The sequence below is a fragment of the Folsomia candida genome, unplaced genomic scaffold (assembly GCF_002217175.1).
Source record: "Folsomia candida strain VU population unplaced genomic scaffold, ASM221717v1 Fcan01_Sc004, whole genome shotgun sequence".
Classification (NCBI taxonomy): Eukaryota; Metazoa; Arthropoda; class Collembola; order Entomobryomorpha; family Isotomidae; genus Folsomia; species Folsomia candida.
This window is the reverse complement of record NW_019091196.1, coordinates 1,543,884-1,557,598: the sequence shown is the minus strand read 5'-3', so window position 1 is coordinate 1,557,598 and position 13,715 is coordinate 1,543,884. Positions and strand designations below refer to the sequence as shown.

Genomic DNA, 13,715 nt, shown 5'->3' with positions numbered 1-13,715 from the left:
TCCTAGGATCACACAGGATCACACAGGATCACACAGGATCCTCGGATCATCCGATGTAAACTCGTTTCACATTTGGTGAGTTCATCACATGGCGTACATTACCCGAACGAGCCGAATTATGTTATTATTCTACACCAGTTATTTTTATTTTGGCGTTGAAATCATACTAAATTGAATAATTTGAACGCCAAAATAAAAATAACTGGTGTAAAATAATAGGATAATTCGGCTCATTCGGGTAATGTACGCCATGTGATGAACTCACCAAAAACCGTTCCAATAAATAAAGAAAAGCAGCTGGTAAAGTATTTCCATAGTTAGACACAAGGTGTCTCACACATATCATCCGCGGATATCCTACGATCGATCCGATCCTAGGATCGGATCGCATCGGATTTCGAGTAGAACCGGGAGCCGATCCGATCCTAAAGCGAGCAAATCCGATCCGATCCGATCCTGTATTTATCCGATCCTATCCTACGGATCGGTTAATTTAGGATACGGATTACCTTCCCTATGTGTAGAAATTGGGGATTAAATAAAATAAAAAGATATGCATCATTTCGGCCAGATAAATTTGAAAAAAATTGAAGTGTTTGTAACTTTTTATGTATTTTCCAATTTCTGAATTGATAATGCATCACTAATAACTTGATAACATCTCCCGTTTATTTTTCACTATTTCTCTATTTTCCGAAATATTAAGCATTTGAAACATCTCTAAATATTTCAAATACCGTAAAGACTCTATTTATAGCTGGGTCTAAAGACGACACAAATCCGTGTACAATTTCAAACCGGGTATAATTAGAAACCCGGGTAAATTATTTTTCGGTTATGCATAACTTGAAGCATCTAAAAACGGACATTAAAGGAATCTCATGATTAGGGACAAGATTATTAAATTTTTCAAACTTGGGCTCAAGACCCGGCTACAAATAGAGTATTTACGGTATTTCAAAAAAGGCACACATTTCAAGAAAATTTAATTACAAAACAAACTACTTTGAGGAAATGGAGTAATATAAGCGAAAACAAAATGCAAATAAATTCAAGTAATTTTTTTTTACATTTTTGGTACAGCTAATTCTGCAACTGTTACGTTTTCCTACTCAAAAGAAAGTTGATGGAATTTTTTCCTATGAAATTTGTACAATTTTCTAAATTGGTTACATTTTTGGACAAATTTCGAGAATGTATTACACAAGTTATGTGTGTACAATTTCTTCAAAGTTTCTGATATTATTTTGCTAACAATCTCTGGCACAAAAAAAATCCTTGAAAAAAATTACTATTTTCGTCAAACTTCACAATAACAACAGTATCCATTACGCAATCTTAACAAAAAAGCTTAACAAATGTCTTTCTCGACTAGTAAGTGAATTTTCTAAATGAAAATGAGTCAAAGAAGGAATCAATCCGAGTCGAAGTGGGATTCGAAGCGGGAGATAAAGTCAAAGTGAAAGTGGAACAGGACAGAAATGTTTTTATTGAAGAAATAAATTTGTTTCGAGATGAAGTGAAAGTAGACCCGAGGGCCCCATATTTACACCAAAATGAAATGAACTCCCTTTCACTTTCTCCGTTTGGTCGGAGCTAGGCCTCATGTAGGCGGCATTATTGTCTGTCTGTTCGGGATCTGTTAGGTTTCAATACAGGTTTTTCTTAGTTTCCAAAAGTTTAAAAGTTAATGCTATGAAGGTGCAATAAGACATCTTGTCTTGAGACTTGCTAATTTTTGCTAATTTTTGAGGATGCATTCGGTACAAGATTATTTTGGCAAAATTAATTATTTCGTACTTATTTATATTAATATGTTCAGCTAGACCTGATGTAACCGGCGTGCATGTCCATATGTCTGCTCGTGATCAGTTAATCCTAATTGTAAATAAAGCCGTTTTTTTCCGAATTTTTAAAACGTAACTAATCCTAGCAGAGATACTTTTGTTTTACAAGAATATTTTTTTCAAAATTTATTACATATTTGATACTTATATTTGCATATAATTCAATTTATTCGTACAATTTGGCCATAAAAACAACGTTTGTAAAACATTACAAAGATTACCACAAACGACGACAAGTTGGTAACAAAATCATCACCGTGTAGACAATGTCGGCGTAAATAGGGGTAATAACCCAAATTTAACTTACTGATATCAATTTTTCTCCGTTTAATTGCATGATCAAAGGGCGGCCATGTATTTATTAAGTAGCTTCAGCTACTTTATGTGAAGACTTTGTCTGTCTGTTTGTCTGTCTGTCTGTCTGTCTGTCTGTCTGTCTGTCCGTCTGTCTGTCAGCAGGATATCAGGAGAACGGATCGAGATAATCGAAATCGGTTTTCGCCATCATACATAGGACCCCAGGGGGAGGATCCTATCAACTTTTGGGGGCAACCGGACCATACCCCCTTTGGCGACAGGGGGTGTGGTCGGGGCAAAATGAGATTTTTAGTGCAATTTAATCTATAGGTGGAATAGAGTAAAATTATGTGTTCCGGAGTTGTGCCACACCCCCTCGGAGCCAGGGGGTGTGGTTGGGGCAAAATGAGATTTTTAGTGCAATTTATTCTATGGGTAAAATTAAGTGAAATTGAGTGAAATTAAATGAAATTAAGTGAAATTAAGTGAAATTGAGTGTTTCCCCGATTTTGCCGCACCCCTTCGGCGCCAGCGGGTGTGGTTGGGGCAAAATGAGATTTTTAGTGCAATTTAATCTATAGGTGAAATAGAGTAAAATTATGTGTTCCGGAGTTGTGCCACACCCCCTCGTCGCCAGGGGGTGTGGTCGGGGCAAAATGAGATTTTTACAAAAAATTAATCTATAGGTGAAATAGAGTGAAATTAAGTGTTCCCGAGTTGTGGTGGGACCGTTTGGGGTGAAGTACGTCTGAAGCTACTTCCGTATGCGCGTTTGCGAAGGTTTATTTTCAACTCTTTCATTTGACGACGATCCACGGAACTTTGTGGGTGTGTTCGCTAACTCGCATAGACCACAAAACTTTCAAATATTTTCACATATTGTTGCATATTCCTAGATTTTCAGACATTATAAATGTTTAAAAATATTTAGAAATATGTAACTACAAATATTTCGGTTATTTGGAAAACTACGTAAATCTATTACATTTTTTTCAGAATTACTTATAAGTAATTCGTAATTCGATACATATATGTAATATAAATATTTCAATGATGTGAGACGAATTTTTTGGCTTAAAGAAATTGGGTCACGAAAAACAGTAAACAATTATTGGGGCAAAAAAAATTGGATTTGCCCTTTAATTTTATACAACGAATCGTAAAATGAGAAATAAATCTGAATAAATCAAATCTAAACCAAAACTCAATTTATCAAAAGTTGGTAGATTTCAAAAAAGTTGGTAGATTTCAAAAAAGTTGTTAGTTGGAAGATAGTTGGTAAATTTCAACACCTTTTTAAAAAAATTCTGAAAATTGATTATTGAACTAATTGTTCAGATCCGTGCCTGCATGCTACGACTTCGAAATGTACATGAAAAAAATGAGATGAGATCAATACTGTTGCCAATGATAAATTAACAGATCTACTAATGCGGATTAGTTTTATCGTGACTATTTACAATTTTCTTATCAATTTACACACTTTTATGCCATGTTGGAAATAAAGCCAGTCGGCTCGGGCTGCGCGAACCTGTATAGACTGCAAGGTTTCACTTGAACGGCACGACTTTCTCCGATTCTCGATGGATGTCTCGCTGAATGGACTGATTGATGGATTTCCGTGTTCACTGTCCTGTCCAAAGTGAAAGTTGGCTTATTTCACAAGGCGAGAAAGTCCTCAAGTCCAAGTGTCGTGTGACGAGGAGTAGTTTACGAGGTGGTGGTGCTGGTAGCCTAATTTATGACTTTATTATTACGCTACTTGTTGTGCTGCATGTGGGAAAGCGAGACAAACAAATGGTACGCTTACAATTACAATGCAGGTCTCCCAGCGTATGGTCTCCGACTTTGACCAAATTTGTCAATCTATCACAAATTTGATTAGTATGAAATTTTCAAGCGGCACGATCTCCCAATTCTTAGACTGGGCAGAGATATTTACAATTGCATCCAAAGAGGGGATAACCCACGGTAAATTTGAAAAGTTTGTGAACTATACGGCGCATTTTTACCTAAACGACTAAACGACTTCATAAACCTGTGTAATTCCTCATAAACCATTACTGTCAAAAAATGCATTTTAGACTTGCAGACTATACAAAGGTTTAAAAAAAATAATCGCAAATAATTCACTCAAAACGTTTCTGAAACGACTTTATAAACTTTATAAAATTTCTAAATTTGTCAATTTTACAAAATACCCAACAACGAATCATTACTACAAATAATACAAATTTAACTTATTGCATATTCATGTGGCTAAATGGAAATTTTTAATTTTCTAACATAATTTGGAAAACATCACAAAATTTTCGACAGAAGTTTCTAACAAATTAGATTTTCTTTACAGTTCCGCTCCATGTGCAAGTGTCTCCTCCGACGCAAATTGTGGACGTGGGACGATCCACTTCGCTGCGATGTCTCGTTTCCGGTTCGCCGATCCATTCGCTCGTCTGGCTCAAGGACGGCGTGCCCCTCGCCGAGCTGGAAAACGGGCCCAGTTCCTCTCCCAGATTCGAAGTGGGGCCGCGCGAAGTCTTGAAATTGGTGCGTGTTCAGCCCGACGACGCGGGGATGTACCAGTGCCTCGCCTCCAATGACTTCACGACGGGCCAGGACTCTTCCCAGATACGATTAGGATGTAAGGGTGGTGCTTAATTTTGAATTTTTTAAAGAAATATTTCAGGTGTTTCTAGTCATTAATTTGATATATTTAAATAAAAGCGAGTTTTTTTTTAATTTCACTTTCGTACATGACCAGTTTATAGGGGGATGACAAGTTTATACGATTACAGGCTAAGGACGGCGCTCAATTTTGAATTGTTAATACAATTGTTAATGTTAGGTGTTCCTCGTACTCAGTTTGTTATAAATTGAGGCGGGAAAGTTTCAACATTTCAATTTTTTTATAAGGTTTCAAATTTCAAAATTTTCAAGTCATTCATACAGACCTATATATTCAATCCTGAACCTGTAACCTCGCACATTCCTATTGACCTTAAGCCAGCTAGTACGAAAAATATACACTTTTCTAGGTCACAGATAAATATTTTATTCAATTACAAGTATTTTTCGAAAGTTTGGATTTATTCGAATTTTATTAGAATTTGAGAAAGTTATACGTCACGTTGTATTTATTTATTTGTTTGGTAACTTTTATGAATATCAGATTTTGTAAACCACATGCTCCTAAGTTTATTAATTAATAGATTTTGCAAATTCTGAATTTGTATATTTTCAATGAGTGACCGATGAACTTTGTAAATTTTACAAAACTTTACAAACTCAAGAGATTCCTTGGATTTAAAGAATTCACAATATGCTCTTACCTTCATTTTTCTTCCTAATCGTTCCATAATGGAACTTCTGTTCTAAAAATTCGAAGATTGCAGAGTTTACAGGATTAGAAATGTTAGATGCAAAATCCTGGTGTGAATTTATTTATAAGTTTCAAATTTCTCAAAATTAGTAGTGTTCATTCAAAAAATGGTGGCAAAAGGTATTAAATTTGTTGAAATTTGTTTTTTCTTGTGCCGTGTAAAAAAACTCGCCAGATAACCTCTCAGATTTGTCTATCTCTATTTTTAAATTTAAAACTCAACAGTTTTCATAATTTGAATAAATTGCAAGTGTGTTCCAATTTTATTTTCACTTTTTTCCAGCCGTCCTACCCGAGCTGGTGTATCGCTTTTCAGAACAAACCATCCAGCCGGGCCCCTCCGTATCGCTGAAATGCACCGCCGTCGGAAATCCACCCCCGCAGTTCACATGGACTTTGGACGGCTTCGCACTGCCAGAAAGCGAAAGGTGGGTCGAGAAAACAAAAATTTTTGTAGTTTGTGTAAAAACTTGCACTATCAATTTGGATGAATTTCATATTGAGGGCATTCATACAGTGTTTGGTCACTGTATGAATGCCCTAAAACCTGTAAAATCTGTAAACTTACAAATTTTTACCGATTTTCCAAATATTTCCAACGAAAATTAGCTTACATTCCAAACTTTTCTAAACTTACTCAGATCAAGGGTGTCGTTTTGCTTTGTGAAAGTTAAATTGTTTCACAAAATTGCTGATTTGACAATGTTACCTAAGACCTACGTGAATTACCTCATTATAATTTGTTGGAAAATTATTCTGTCACTAATTCTTGCAATTTTGTAGAGTTTGAAAACTACTTGATTACATAGAAAAGATCCCTCGCGTAATTGGATATTATTTACAATGAGGCAATTCGTAACTTGTGCCTAGCGATATTATAAAATTTACACCATTTAATGGTTACGAGTGAAAAAGTCTAATTGACAAATTTTAATGCCATATTGAATTTTGTCTCAAAGTTTTATGGGGTTTAGTAAATTTTAGATACATCTTGGGCCTTTGAACAATTGTTGTCGAAAAACGACGAACTAATTTTATGCAGAATTAATGCCAAATATTAATCGGAAAAGCGTTAAATTTATCCTAATCTCCAGAATTACAATTTTAGCAAACAATTGGTATTTTACAGCCTAAATCAGTATACCTCGACAAGGTAAGAGGAAATTCACATAGTCATTGGTAACTTTGTAAAATCCGTAAATTTGTGTATTTACAAAAGTATTTACAAAATAAAGATACGCTGTATTTTCCTTGGAAAATTTGTAAAAGTTCGTAAGAGTTTGTGAGTTTCCGGATTTTACGAGTTTTACGAAGTTGTCAGTCAAGGATTACGTGAATGAATTGCCTCAATGGTTTCGCGAAATTTTTGAAAAATAAATCTAACATTCAAAATTTATTTTCTTAATTTAACGATTTGTCAATCAATTGTTCTTAAGGCAAGTCAGAGATGTTGTATAATGTATGGATTTAACGACAAATTTGATTTTAAAAAAAATATTTAACTTGCTCAAATCATTTGAAGATTAGTTGTCTCTATCCAGTTCTTTATGTTTACATGAATTTAAAAATTAACATACTTTCATAGCTTTTCACAATGCTTCGATCGTTCAAAATTTTTTTGCAACAACTTATTTTATAGGTTTCAAAAGTTCCGACATTTTTTATCTTACAGCACTTGTTAATGATTTGTATTCTTAAAATTTCACTCGACGTATATACATTTTCGCTATTTTTAAAAAGTCATCATTAATTTTTCGCCATTTTTTCAGATTTCTAGTCGGCCAATACGTCACGATTCATGACCATGTGATTTCGCACGTGAACATAACGCAGGCCCGGGACGAAGACGGCGGGCTGTACGCGTGCCAGGCCAGAAACGCCATGGGCATCGCCCTCCACACCGCAAGACTCAACATTTACGGTAAGACTGATAATTTTTACATATAACTCATATAACAAATTAAGAGTATGTTTGTAACTTTGTCATTTTGTAAAAAAAAAGTATGATAAAAATACACAAATACGTTAAACTACTTTTTATTATCTTAATTTTGCTAATCCTAAGTTTAATTTCTAATTGGTTAACAACATTATCTTATAAACATAATGAAATTATTAAGTAGCGCAAGCTACTTTATGCGATGACTTAGTTAGTCTGTCCGTCCGTCTGTCTGTCAACACGATAACGGGAGAATGGATCGAGATAATCGAAATCGGTTTTCGCCATCATACGTATGACCCTAGGGGGAGGATCCCCTAACCTTTTGGGGTCAGCCGGACCACACCCCCCGGGCGCCAGTGGGTGTGGTTGGGGCAAAATGAGATTTTTACAAAAATTGAATCTCTGGATGCAGGGCAATTAAATTCAGTGTTCCCAAGTTGTGCCACACCCCCTCGCGCCCAGTGGGTGTGGCTGGGGCGAAATGAGATTTTTAGAAAAATTGAATCTATGGATGAAGAAGAGTTGAATTAAGTGTTCCCGAGTTGTGCCACACCCCCTGGCACCCAGGGGGTGTGGTCGGGGCAAAATGAGATTTTTAGAAAAATTGAATCTAGCATGTAGGATATATAAAAAAGTAAGATTGACTAATTAATCAGGATTGATAAAACAGTAAAACATGTAAGATGCATGATTCTTCAGAATACCAAGATAGAATAAGGAAATATCTATTATTTTGTTATTTTTAAATAATTCAGATTCGGCAATCTATATTTTCTTTATTTTGTATCGCATTCTCAGCATTATTGCGCTACTTGGGTACCCTGCGTTGCCGCAGTTTATTATTTTAAGAAAATAAAAATATGTCGTGGAACTTATGCACAAGGTTCATTTGGATATTTCGACAATTCATGCAAGCCTTAGTAACTTAGTAAAACCCGTAAATTTTGTAAAATAATTTAATCAAATTTTCACAATATAAAAAGACACCCTTTTCATCTGAGGATGAGTAAGCTTGCAAATATTTCTAAGCTAAATATCCTTATAAAAGCTTGTGAAGTTACGGATTTTATGGATTTATGAAGTGTGGTGATTTGCTGATATTGTACATATTTTTGATTAAATTGTGCTAAAAAATTAATTCTGAAAATTTCCAGCATGCTTGTAAAGACGTATAAATTTCGCGATATCCACATGTCAAACCTATAATAATTGCTCCAAAATGGAGTTAAAATTTATTAAAATGTACACAAATTAAAACAAAATGACTCCTCTACACATAATGTCATGCATCCCTACTAATTTGCGTTAAATACTCCAAAATTCGGTCAAAATTCATCGAATACATCGTATGCATCACAATTTAGAAACAATTATCAAAATTTAGTTTGTCCAATACTCATAATGTCATGTATCCCTCAAACTAGTTCAAATTCAAATATCCTCCCCCCCCCAAAAAAATCGCATTATCCTCTCCTAAAGATCACTCCCTCAAAAAAACTTGTAAAATTAGCATATTTTATTTTTATCGCGTACAAGAACTATGTTACCCTCGTAAAGAAATCTTTTCCCCACACGAACACAAATCAGACCGCATCATCTCCAATTTATCATATTTTTTATGACATTTAGTGTAAAATAAAGTCGGAGGAAGTACTCGCACTAAAAGAAGCAGTTGACCCTCTTGTTCACTTTCACTGGGAACTCGTGTCGTGGGAGAAAGTCCGCACTTGCTCCCGGGAGAGAAAGTGTGAGCAGTAAAATAATGTCCCGTCTTAGGAGGAAAAGTACTCCTTGTTCAAGTGGATTTAGTACATTTTCTAGGAGAAAGTGGAAAGAGAAAGGTTTCCAGAAATGATTTACTGCCCATTTAAATAAGCTGGATAAGTTAGGAGCACTCTTAATAATCTGAAAACCAGGCCGGCGTGAAGTGTGAGTAGATTTTTGTAGGACAGGAAAAGAAATACCCGTTTTTTCCATTTTATTGTAACATTGGCCTTATCCTTGTAGCGGAATTGTATTGTGTTCGTAATTTGAAATTAAAAAATTGTAATCCATATTTTCAAAGAAACTTCTCTAATCTTGAGAAAACATACAATATTTCAACAAATTTCCATTTGAGGGGAAATTATATTTCATTTTTGGAGAAGAATTATTACCTAAACTAAAATACAATTTTTCAAAAAGTTGAAAGTTTACGGATTTTATAAAGTTACATAATTAAGCCGTTTTTGTTATAGAGTTATTTATCGGTACGATTCATTCATGTGCATTTTCTATCGAGTGGGAAATAAATGCTAAAGAGCTAGTGTGGTCAAAATTTACCGTAAAATTCAAAATTTTATCCTAAAATTATTTAGTGTATAAAAGAAACCCGGAGAAAGTTGACTACACGACTTCGACTTTATTTTCTTTTCTTGTGTCGCATTTCATTAAATGTTTCTTCAACATCAACTTTCTCCATGTTCTATTTTACTTTTGTGCTTAACGCGTCCTTTTTTCGGGCGATTTATCTCATTTGTGTGTAAACAAGTTTATTTTATTGCATCACTCAATTTACTTTTTGTTCAGATCGAGGAGAAAGCAATAAAAATATAGGAGTAATTTTGTGGTTGTGAAAATGTGGTATTATTTTTACTAGTGAAAATAGTCTCCCTTAAATAATGGCAAAAACACTATCACCATGTTCGCAACCATCATTTGTCGCTAAAATTAAGCCTGTCGGCAAATGTGTGTGATATGTACAAGTTTCTTTTTTGTTTGTTTTTACTAAATTGTTAATATTTCTTATTTCATAATTTATCCTTCAGGTCCACCTTTCGTCCGACCGGTTCCTCCGATAAAGGGCGTGGCTGGGAAGAATTTGCAAATCCAGTGTCCCATCTCCGGATATCCCATCGAGAGCATTTCTTGGGAGAGAGGTAATTGATAATTTCAAATGATGCAGCTTAAAGACCAATTTATACGTATCATCTAAACAGGTTTGAGATATGTTGCAATTTGGGGGAAAATATTTTCTACAGCTTTTATGTATTTAAAAGCGAAGTAAAACACAAAATACTTTATTCGTGCATAAGCTTCGCGTAATCGTAATCGCACTTTTTCAATTTTTCTATTCACAATTAAAACTCTGGTCAAGCCACAAATATACTCAGGACTGGTACTGATTCGGTAATAACTTCCTACCGGATTGGTAGTAGTTCGTTTCTCAGTAGTAAATTACGCCAACATTACTAGACGGTAACGCCCGTTATTACTAGTGCTGGTAGAGTCATATAAATATGTACTCCGGTCAGTAATGATTGCCCCTAGCTTTCCATTGATGAAGATGGCTCATGCACCTTTTATAGGAATACATGTTGAATCTTAGAACAAATATGCCGCCCTTTGAATCACCCTTCTTGGCACCGCGAGTAACAAATTGATCGTATGTGTCACCACATTAACGAGAAACGTAACTTTGGTATCTCTCGTATAAACGCAGAACTTGTACCCCATCAGCATCGGTGACATGGTAATATTTTTGAGCGATCGAAGCTCCTTGATCACCCCGTCCCTACCCACGTGCGACTGGCATGTCGTAAACAAGGTCAAAGTTTACAACAATTTTTTCGAATTATCCAACACCACGTGCAAGCCGGGCATCAAAACGTGAATTATGACCAACGTCATAACCGCCATTGATGGAAATATCGCGTAGAACCAGATCGGCAAGGTCGCGTAGAATTTAAGGGACACAAAATTGTACAATATGCTGTTCAGTAGGGCTAAAGCTTGCACAAAGAAACAACTGTAGCCGAGAAATTCCTCCATGGATAGCATCACGATTTGAACCTGGCGGTACTGCGATATCGCGCGCGTACAGCTGATTCTTCCCACAATGGCGGCGACCGGCGTGGAATTTTCTCTGATTAAGAGAATCAACGTGTCGCGCAACAGGATGGGGGTGCTTATCGAGAACAGGGCTATGAAGGCGAGTAAGCGGCACAATTCGGCGGGAATTGTGCAGACAATATAGAATCGGAAGATGTGCGGGAGGGGATGAGTGATGTTGAGGATGGCAAGGATGTGATAGGGTGGGTCCAACTTGAAGAAAATGGCGGCCAGGGAGAAGACAAAGGGGTAGCTGCTCAAGGCCCAGACGAAGGCGGGAAGTATACGCCAAACGAGGCTCTTTTTTGAGGGAGGATGGCGTCCCCCTGGAATAATGGAGGTTGACATAAGTACTTAAATTTGTAAGTTTTGTATCAGGTGTAGATAAATATCCGCTTCGTCGGGTCGGGTAACGGTTAGATCGGATATTATCCGTAACCTAGTTTCAGATTTTTTACCATTATTAAAATTCGCTTGTATCCGGGTTTTGAAGTTGAACGTTTGTGTCTCAACTTTCTTTTCGTCCATGACAAATATTCACTTTCTTTTGCAATTTTTAAAATAATATCTGCTAAAAATATTGTAGCTTGTCGCTTGTTTTTCTCATTTTTTACTGTTTCACCGTTTAAACGCCAATTTGAAATTTGAAAGGATTTAGGCTTTTAATACAAGCCTTGAGGTACTTTCAGGTAAGTGAACTCTTAGGAAAGCGAACAAAAACTTAAGGGGGGGGTGGGAGAAAAGGGGGATTGGAGAGCATGTCATCGAGTGGCCAATGGGTTGACTATGTTGTCTCAACTCGCCGGTCACCAGATGGCGATTGTGAGGCAAATTTCAATTTCAAATTGCCTGATTAAAGTGCTCCAGCCCTCCACTGGATCCACGATTACATTAGCCGAATGACCGAATTATTTTATTATTTAAATAATAAAATAATTCGGTCATTCGGCTGATGTAATCGTAGATCCAGTGGAACTCGAGACAATTACTTAAAAAAGCACATTTTTTTATTTTCAAATTCTAATTTCTTGGCGAATAGTCTTTCTACCTCAAGTGTTTTGACATTTTTGGAATCAGTGATACTTGTACCACAATAGTACGACCAGTTGCCTATGTCAAATTATAAGGGGGCCTTCCCACGTGACAAATTCCGCAAAAATTACAAAGAGCCAGTTGGACATGGATCAAAATATATAATCTATCAACTGTGGTCGTACTATTGTTTAGTATGAATTTATGAAGAGAATGACACCAAGATATCCAATTTTGATAGTCTGTAACCCATAAATTTACAATGTTTGTCAAAAAAAGATTTACACGAAGGCTTATGCACTGTGAGGGTGGACGTAGTTCAAACACAGCGGATAGAGATCGGTGTCAGATTTCCCCTTAACTCATCCTCAGAAGGTTTAAGGTTGGTTAGCTCCAGTAGGAACACAATTTTACAATTTTCATAATTTCTGCCATGCTATCGATACTTAACGTGCTATTCCACGCGGGTTTTGAATTTAAATTTTTGTCTCAACTTTTCGTTCGTCCATGAATTCAAATTTTGAAACCTGTTCATCTCCTTGGGGTTTTTTTAAAATGGGGATTTCATTGCATCCATAATTTTTAGGTTTACTAAGTTAAGAGGTTAGAATTTTGATTTTCTCTTCCATGAAAAAATAGAAATAACATAGATGAAAAATAATAAGTAAAGATTAAATATTTTCTCATTGAAGAAAACAAAAATCAAAATTTGCTAACTTTGAAAACCTAAAAATCTTCACGTTGTAAAACAAACTCACGACGATGAACAATTCTCAAAATCATTATTTGAATCCATGGAAGAAGCGAAAGTTGACACACAAATATTCAAATTCAAATGATTTAACTAGTTCATTTTACCTCTGCGTTGAAGCTTCGCGTGCATCTCGAGCAAAACATTCCACCCTTCGACACACTCCCTCCCGTACAAAATCATTCCCAGGTTGATCGCAAATCCTGTCCCAGCAGTGCACAATACTACCACAAGGAGGAATATGTGAGCGACTGTGAGTGGTGGATAAGAGTCGAAAATTTGCGACAAAAGTATGACCACTGCTCCCCCAGCGGAGCAGAATCCGAGCCCAACAAAGGTGTGAAAGTACCAGAGAAAATTTTTACGGGGGCGAACTGTGAATAAAAATTTTCTGCTTTTGAGACACCACTTGATTGGGGGCGAGGTAAAGTGTTGCATCCACTTGGAGTAGGTGTCAAATGCGTGAAGCATTATGTGTAATTAAGGTGCACTTGTATGTCGGTTTAGAAGTGAATTTTTGTCTCAATTTTCCCTTCTTCCATGATAAAATTGATAACTTTGACGCCACTGCAGTAAAATTATATAAATGTTATAACC

The 13,715-nt window shown here is 36.0% G+C and overlaps 1 protein-coding gene across 1 annotated transcript in view; it reads left to right on the top strand.

Moving 5' to 3' along the window:
- The window catches only part of LOC110848263 (Down syndrome cell adhesion molecule-like protein Dscam2), a 136,820-nt gene that overhangs the window by 63,294 nt on the left and 59,811 nt on the right, over positions 1–13,715 (top strand). Inside the window, exons 10-13 of the mRNA XM_035851003.1 lie at positions 4,495–4,785; positions 5,807–5,951; positions 7,293–7,444; positions 10,273–10,383. Of these exons, the coding sequence (XP_035706896.1) occupies positions 4,495–4,785; positions 5,807–5,951; positions 7,293–7,444; positions 10,273–10,383 (699 nt within the window). The remainder of the gene's footprint in view (positions 1–4,494; positions 4,786–5,806; positions 5,952–7,292; positions 7,445–10,272; positions 10,384–13,715) is intronic.